Source organism: Emys orbicularis, chromosome 5 (genome assembly GCF_028017835.1).
Source record: "Emys orbicularis isolate rEmyOrb1 chromosome 5, rEmyOrb1.hap1, whole genome shotgun sequence".
Classification (NCBI taxonomy): Eukaryota; Metazoa; Chordata; order Testudines; family Emydidae; genus Emys; species Emys orbicularis.
In genome coordinates this window covers 14,664,285-14,673,083 of record NC_088687.1, presented here as the reverse complement: position 1 = coordinate 14,673,083, position 8,799 = coordinate 14,664,285, and the positions used below count along the sequence as shown (strand labels likewise).

General features: G+C 46.3%; 1 protein-coding gene across 1 annotated transcript in view; it reads left to right on the top strand.

The window, feature by feature from the left end:
* The first annotated feature begins 230 nt into the window (after window positions 1-230).
* SCARB2 (scavenger receptor class B member 2) overlaps window positions 231-8,799 on the top strand; it is a 34,469-nt gene continuing 25,900 nt past the window's right edge. The window contains exons 1-2 of the mRNA XM_065405163.1: window positions 231-347; window positions 6,628-6,785. Coding sequence (XP_065261235.1) covers window positions 231-347; window positions 6,628-6,785 — 275 coding nt within the window. The remainder of the gene's footprint in view (window positions 348-6,627; window positions 6,786-8,799) is intronic.

The following is an 8,799-nucleotide window of genomic DNA, read 5'->3' as shown; positions in this document are numbered from 1 at the left end:
TTGCCCAGGAAACCGAAACTCGCAGCATCCCTCCCCAGGCAGCAGCAGCAGCAGCGCCGCGCTCCCCCGGCGGGCGGCGCCTCGGTGCCCGGCCCAGCAGCACCGCCTCAGGCCGCCAGCGCGCTGGCGTAGGCGGAGAGCGGTAGCCCGGCAGCGGCAGGCTCCTCTCCGGCTCCCCAGCAGCAGCGCGGGCTGTGTGTGCGCGGCTCGGCCGCCCGGCGCCCCCCGCCATGAGGAAGTTCTGCCTCTCCACGGTGGGGATCCTGTCCATGACCCTGCTCATCGCCAGCGTCGCCCTGCTGGTGGCCCACGTCCTCCAGAGAGCGGTGGACCTGCAAGTGAAAGAGGTGAGCGTCCTGACCCGGCTCCTTTGCAAGCCGCAGGCGGCCTTGGCTAGCTCTAAATATAGCGAGGGGCGCAGGGGAGAGGCCGGGGATGGCGCTTGATGGCTTCCCTCGAGGCCTGGGTAATCCTAGGCAAAGCATCACTGGAGTCCAGGCAGGGTGGGGAGCAGTGCCATGAAATCAGGCTCTGGGGGAGAGCTAGAGAGGTTGCCCCTGAGCTGCAATGAGAAAGCTCAAAATAAATGTATTTTAAATAAGGCTGATTTTAAATGTCCTGTTGAAATGCAGCAACAATCCTTTGAGACTTCAAGGGCTGCCTTTAAAACAACCATCCTTTGTTAATAAGCCTCCCCCCTTCCCGGGGAAGCCTAATGTGAGATGTGTGATTTTAAAATAGTGTGAAATGTAATCACATGCAAGTAGCTTTAATGACTGTAATTAAGGGACACACTCCAAAGCAGCAGTAAGTAAGTGGTGAAAAGCATATAAAGCTTTAAGTACTTGCTGTCTTACAGTTCATCTTATACCAGGGGTCGGCAACCTTTCAGAAGTGATGTGCCGAGTCTTCATTTATTCACTCTAATTTAAGGTTCCGCGTGCCAGTAATACATTTTAACCTTTTTAGAAGGTCTCTTTCTAGAAGTCTATAATATATAACTAAAGTATGGTTGTATGTAAAGTAAATAAGGTTTTAAAAATGTTTAAGAAGCTTCATTTAAAATTAAATTAAAATGCAGAGCCCCCCGGACCGGTGGCCAGGACCCAGGCAGTGTGAGTGCCACTGAAAATCATAGGTGCCATAGGTTGCCTACCCCTGTCTTATACGGTCCTAGTGACATTTATCTTGAATAATTCTGTCTTCATGTTTGCTGATAAATTTCTCTCAACTTTTCCTGACTTTTGTATGGATCAGTGCTTTATTTGTTGTCAGGCTAGGATAGCCATGGCAAATCATTAAAATATATTCAGTATTTTTAAACCTCATAACACGTGGCTATCAATTTTTAAAAGCATTTAAAATTAATTCCTGGGTGTTATTTAGCATAGTTTTTTTTTTTTTAAGCCATTTGTTCTCCCCTCCTATCTGCCCTTTGTTTCTGAATGGTTGTTGTCCAGAGTTTCTAGCCTGGAGTCAAGATGGGTCAATTCGATTAGCATTAATGGTTACTTTTAAAAAATGGTTATAGTAGGAATCATCATTTACTGATATCAGCCCTAACAGTAAGTGCACACTCTTCATGCCAATCATTAATAATATTTGGTTATAATACAGTGCTATTCAATTCTAGATCACAAAGCAGGGTGAGTGTCCTCATCCCCACTTTTCAGCTGGGGAAGCTGAGGTGCAGAAAGATGAAATGATTTGGCCATGTCCATACAGCAGTGGCAGAGCAGGGATTAGAAACCAGGTCTTCTGAAGCTCAGACCAGGCTGCCAAGCACTGCGTGGTACTGTTGTTGTAGCGTTGACAAAGGGCTTGTCTAAACGCAGAAGCTGCACTGTTTTAACTTAAAATCAGTTTAGTTAAGCCTGTGCTACTTGTGGGTGAGGACTCTCTTCAGTCTGTTTAAAATTGATTCTCTGAGTTTAGCGTGACCCTGTAAATTTACCAATGCAAGCTAAATGGATATAAGACAGGTTGAAACTGATATAGGAGAGTTCACATGCAAAGTTGCACCGGTATAAGACTCACACAAAAACAGTGCAACTTTGCGTGTAGACCAGGCCATAGTTTCCTAGCATAAAGGGTTAATGGTGGGGCGGAAGAAGGAGAAAATCTGGCTAGTCCTTGTGCAGCACACAGCAAGGAGTGCAAGTGAAACTGTGAGTGGAGGGTAAGCTTAGGCACAAGTAAAGTTTCAAATTTTCAAAAGCACCTACGTGACTGGTGCACTGAAGTCCCATTGACTTTCAGTGAGAATTAGGGATCTAAGTCACAGAGGAACTTTTGAAAATTATGACTGTATTCCTTTGCACTAAGTCGAAGTTGGTTGCACCACCACTGTATGTATGCTCACTCTGACTTCAAAGGGTGTGAGGTACAACAGAGCTTGGGATGGAGAATGGGAGTGTCTGCGACAGACATGGGCTTATGTGTGATTGTCCTCATGCTGGTGAAGCCCTTAGCTACATTCTCTTCTTTGGCCTTACTCCTGTTATTAGGTAAGAATAAATTAGTACTGGCGCAATGGTGCTCTCGCTACTGTTGGATTGGGTTCCCTTGTGCTCCTCTTGCTCATCACTTTTTACTTTGTACTTATACACACCTGCGCTATGCAGGGTCAGGTACTCTCTCTCCGCTTACCTAATGCACCCCTCCTGGTCGGATCCAGGTGCCACATGCAGAAACCGAAGAAAAGCCCCCAAAGATTGTGCTCGCTATCACTCCATTGACTCTGCTGTTTACTTAGTGGGGTTGTTCATACTTGTTTGCATGCTAGGAAAAAGCGTCTGGCTATATGATGTAGTCAGTGATATTTTAGGACATCGTGCAAACGGATGAATCTTGCATTGCATTTGAAATGTGGCAAGATTTGGGCTTTCCCCAATCCCGGATGGGGGAGTTCCACAGTTCAGAGTCTGTGCCAAAATCCCTCAGCTCCAAGCTCTCAAGAGTTTTATTCTGGTCTCCGGCAGCTGCAACAACTCCATCTGCTCACAGCCGTTGAGGTAGGTTGCAGAGGGAGAGGCTGTCTTTGTGACAGATGAACCCTAATCCATTGAGGGCCTTACAGCAAAACTGGAATTGCAGCCAGGTATGATGATATGCTATGATGGGCAGTCATCAGTCTGAATTGTGTAGTAGGAGGAATGGCCACACCTAGGACAATCACAATTGCTGTAGGCTAGCCTGGGGATCACTATACTTATCTCATAGAGCTGGAAGGGACCCTGAAAGATCATCGAGTCCAGCCCCCTGCCTTCACTAGCAGGACCAAGTACTGATTTTTGCCCCAGATCCCTAAATGGCCCCCTCAAGGATTGAACTCACAACCCTGGGTTTAGCAGGCCAATGCTCAAACCACTGAACTATCCCTCTCCCCCTGTGCAGATAACATGCAGGCGTATAAGACTGAATGACCAGTTTAAATGTTACTTTAGAAGTGAGTATTCCCTAGGAGATAGGGAAAATATACCTAGATTTGAGTCAAGGAGTCCTACTCAGAGTGGTTGAAGAAGTTTACTCTGCTGTTCAGTTGTACTCAATCCAGGAGTGTGGGCATCTTGAAAAATCAGAATGAAACCTTGCAGGAGGGGAACATAACTATTCCCAGGTGTTACAACTTCTTAGGATCTTTGGCATGCCTATGGGGAAACAATGAATATTTAATCCACTAGCATGAATTCTAAGGAAGGATCGGTGGGGTTCTGCATGGGTGCAGGAGTCCACCTGCATGGAATGAGTTGCAGGATCAGGGCCTAAGACATCAGGACCTACAGGAAACAGGATGTCAGAAATACTGGGAGTTCCCATGGAATTAAAAAATAACTCCCCAAAACATTTCTAAAATAATGTTTTCGTAATACATGTGGCATATTCAGAATACATGATTTGAAATTCTTTTATGAAAAGCACCCTGTAACTCCTGTGTATTACTATGGTTATGCTGTGGTGTGCTACATGACATGATGGGCCAGATATCCCCTCTCAGGGCGTTTGCCACAGACTCTACAGCCTCCATCTCTAGATGTCCACTCCCACCTCCTTTATATCCACAAAGGATAGAAATCCACTCGCTTTGGTGAATCAGCAGAACCCATTTAATTTAGCATTCCTTTGCAGGACCAACATCTCTCAGTGGAGAGGTTTTCCATGCAAACACTGCAGCCTGTTACAGGCCTTTAATCCTTTGTCCCAGATATCAGTGGGTGTGCCTAACTCCCGTTGGTATCAGTGGGAGTTAGGTGCCCAAATACTTTGGAGGATCTGGGCCAGCTTGCTTTCCCATTTAGAAATCTTGCGGCCATCCCAAGCTCATTCTATCAATCTAACCACTCAAAAATAAAAATGTAAGTGGAAAGGAAACAGAAACTGAGGCTGGGAGACTCAGAATGTGTCTGAGAAACAAATGGTGTTGATGAAATTAAGATCCTATAAGCACCAACCAAGAATTGGCAGTTCTCCAGGCCTTTCTGCTTTTGAGCTTGTGTTTACAATATTTAATGTGATTTCCCAGAAAAATAAAAGGAGCGAATGGAGATGTGATCCATTTAGTTGCAGATTATTTCCCCCTCTTCTGCCTCCTGGTGATGTAGCATTGAAGATATGGTTTTCTTTGTGCTTTTTTCTTAAATAGTTTAACTTAGTGGGTCAGATTTATCTCTGCATTGACTTTAGTGGAGCTGAAACCGTTTTCCCCAATATTGATTTATTTTCTCTTTTTATAGCACTGCTGCATTATAGCTGTAATGTCATTTTCAAAACAAAATGAGCACGTTTGGAATGAGACTTATATATCATGTTTCTAGAGGAAATGTAAAAAGGTGGCATTCTGACCCCGACCCTGCAATTATAGATGAATTGCCGATACAATAGTTAAGTGATTCTACAATAACAGGGATTTATGGACATTCTTATATAGACGTCTATAGAATACAAGATGAGCTGATAGCAGATGGATTTGTGTGCATTTATTTTTTGTTAGAAAAATCTTTAATGGGGGTGGGAAAGGAACCCAGGCCCAGCCAGGGATTTTGCTAAAACAGCTGTTAAGTCCTGGTCCACATAATTGTGAGGACCCTCAGTAACTTGCAGGCTTGGAGCCTGAGACTAAGTGCTCATGCCAGTCTGACCTAAAACAAATGTCACACGCTGCAGAGTCAAAACTTCACCCCTTTGCTGGAATTGGGTTTATTAGCAAAGAAATTAACAATAACACAAAGCTCAGCTTCTCTCCTAGTCTGAGCACTCCTAGGGTGCCTGCCTCAGGGCTGTTTGCCACAGACTCTGCATCCTCCATCTCTAGATGGCCACTCCCACCTCTATATTCGCAGAGAATAGAAATCCACTTGCCTGGGTGAATCAGCAGAACCCATTTAATTTAGCATTCCCTGGCAGGATCAACATCTCTCGGGGGTGGGGGGAGGTTCCATGTAAACACTGCCGGCCTGTTACACGTAATCCTTTGTCCCTATTTTTACTAGTGCAATGCAGTCGTCGGAAATTGTTCTAGTTAGAAAACTAAAAACATAGGGTTTGAAAACCCCCAGTGCAGCTAGCTGTTTCCGTTCCTGCTTCCCCGCCTCCTGCTCCCAGTTTCTATGAATTAGAGAACCCAGGACTCCAGGGTGCATACTGGTGGGATCCTGTCAGGTTATACCTGGTCATTTATAACAGGATAAAGCTTAAAGCATGTCACTATGGTATAACTACATCTGACTTGTAATAAGATGACAGGCAAAGACAAACCTCCCTCAGTTTATGTAAATTCTGAGTTGTATTTATATGTATACAGATGGTTGCATTCACCTCTGTGCAACACTCTATTCCCCACTTAAGCATAATGGTCCCAATCCTGATCTTACTGAAGCTAATGCAACAAGGAATTTACAGTCTAAGGCCTTGATTTTCAGAGGGGCTGAGAAATGCCTAAGGGGTTAAGAAGTGTGGAGGGGTGCATTTCACCCAGAATTAATATAGGGACAGATTCTGATACCCTGACTCTGGTTTAGTAGAATCTTACGCTGGAAGAAACCACTTGTGGAGTAAGGCCCAGATCCTCAAAGTTATATAGGTGCCTGAATACCTTTGAGGATCCAGGCCTAAATGATAATTCATTGTGAGTAAGGGTGTCAGAATCTGGCCCAAAGTGATATTCAAGAGGGACCTACTACTTGAGGACAATAGGTCCTTTATTTCAGTAATATTTTAAAAGATTTCTGTGCCCCAAATAAAACCAAATGGACGGGGTGAAGCTGTTCTCTCACCGAGGCACAGGTGTTGCTGTACCTCAGTAGCCAGTATTGGCTGGTATGGACATAGTTCATTGTGCTCTGGCTGGTAAGTCTACATGCCAGGGAATTTAAGACACAAACATTTGAGGGAAATAGAATGAGAATTTCTGCAGCTCTAGGCCCCGGCCTTGCGAAGGCTAATGCACACGTTTGATTTCAGTGGGGCTACTCGTGCTTAAAGTTAAGCCCATAGAGAAGTATTTGCAGGGCCCAGGGCCGCCTCAGCCTCAGTCCAAGGGCAACTCACGAGTCAGTTTCTTCTCTCTCCTACAGCGAATCTTCACAGAATGCCCAGCAACCGTGTGATTTTATTTTTTTTGTTGTGTAGGGAACAGTACTAAAGAATGGCACAGAAGCCTTTGACCTCTGGGAAGACCCTCCTCCACCAGTCTACATGCAGTTCTACTTTTTTAACGTGACCAATCCTCTAGAAGTGGTCAGTGGAGATACCCCTTTTGTGGAAGAAATAGGGCCGTACACCTACAGGTAAGTCTATATCACTTACTGTATTTGCAAAAATAAAACTTGGGAGGGTTGGTGCAACCATGACAGGTTTCTTAGCAAAAAAAAACCCCAGTTGATATGTTATGTGCTGGAGAGTTTACTCAAGGGAGGCAGGATGTTCTAGTGGCTAAGGCACTGGACTGGGACTTGGGAATCTTGGGTTTAATTCATTGCTCAGCTCCGGATTTCCTGTGTATGACTCTGGACGAGTCACTTAATCTACCTTGTGCATCAGGAGCGGGTCTGGACCACGGTTGTGACCCAGGGCCAGGAGCGGGACCGCATTGGGGCCGGGAATCAAGAGCCGAGGCTGGAGCCGGGAGCCGGGGCCTAAGGCCGAGGTCAGGGCCAGCGCGGAGCTGGAAGCAGAGTGGGGCTGCTGGCTATTCTGGGCCCCTCCGTGCCCCCCTGAACGTTCCTCTGCCCCACAGTTTGGGGACCATTGGGTGAAAGGAAATTAGGCCCCTAGTGTTTGAAGGGATGCTAGAGAATTGAAGGGAGAGCCTGGTTTGTTAATGTTTCACAGCCACATTGATCTTTGCACATGCCTTTATTACCCATGTTATTTCTCTCCCTCCGCCTTTTTCCTTCCACACCTCAGCATCCTCGTTCTCTCACTGCCTCTCCTGCTATTCTCTCATCTTCCTTTCCCCTCCTGCAGTCTCTGCCTCTCCTCCCTCCTTATTTCATCATGGTGGCCAATCTGGTTCCTTCCATATATTCTCCCTCCAGCCCTTCTGGCTCCCATCCCAGTCATTGGAAGCTTTGCTCATGCAACACCCATGCCGCTGAGAACCACTGCTGCAGCATCTCTGTGTGAAGTGTTCTGGCAGAGCGTGGCACTTACAACTAATCAGAGCGCTCTCCTGTGTGTCAGACAGATAAACAGGGCTCTAGTTTTTGTAGGGCCCTATGTGAAGTGACACAGAGTCCCCCACCTCCTGGTACTCATGACACATGCCTGGGTGCCACCTTCCTGTCATCCTTCTCAGGCTGTGATTCCCTCCCCGCCACATAGCCTTCGCCAACACATATTTGTGAGGCTGCACAAGCTAGAAAGCCAGCAGGTAGAACTGAGTGGAAACCTTCTGACTGGGGAAAGGGTCCTGCGAGAATTCAGTCTTTGCTAAGGCCCACTGGCCCCACAGTCAGTTGGGATGGAAGACGGAGAATCAGGGATGGTGCTGTGGCTGGTGGATCAGGTGTATGCATGTGGAGAAACACAGCATGAATGGCTAGTGTGTAGATCCCCTGGCAAGAGCTCTCCCATGACATGTAATTTTGCAGTCAGTGTGCAGGAGGCGGGGCTGGGTGGTGCAGGCTCAGTCTCAGTTACTTGTGTGTATGACGTGGGTAAGCCAGGGCTGCACATTTCAAAGGTCTGTGATTCACTCTCTTTCTCTCTCTTTCTCTCTCTCTTTTGTTTGGTTTGCCCTATTTTGACTTGTCTGTACAGGATAGGGTCTGTCTGATACAGAAACACTGGAAGCCGAAGGTCTATTTTCCAACAGATTGATTGGCCTTTCCAGGGCTGTGGGTTGCTGACAGCACCAGCTGTGTCACGTGGGAGCCATTGTAGACTGCTCCCCACTGGGACGGAGAAGAAATATCAAGCTGCTTGCTCGGGCCACAAGCCAGCAAAGCACAGAAGTGCATGCTTCTCTTTAAACACATGAGTGCTTAAACCATGCTTAAAGCTAAGCCTGCGCTTGTGTTTTTGTGGGGGCAGTGCAGGCTGGCTTGATAGTGGACATGCTCTGAAATTGGGCAGGGGGAGAACTGTGTTGTGACTGACGTAAACAAGATTGGACAATACTGAAGGGCTATTTATAAACTCAGCATGCTGGACAGATGACGTAGCTTTAAACAAATCACGTTTTTGATTCGCAGACTGTAAACCCAGTAAACACAGGGACATTCAATAGGACTGTTGTAATTGCAGAGATGGGCATCAGCTGCAAAATTCAGATCTAGCTAGAGCCAAAAATAGTATTAG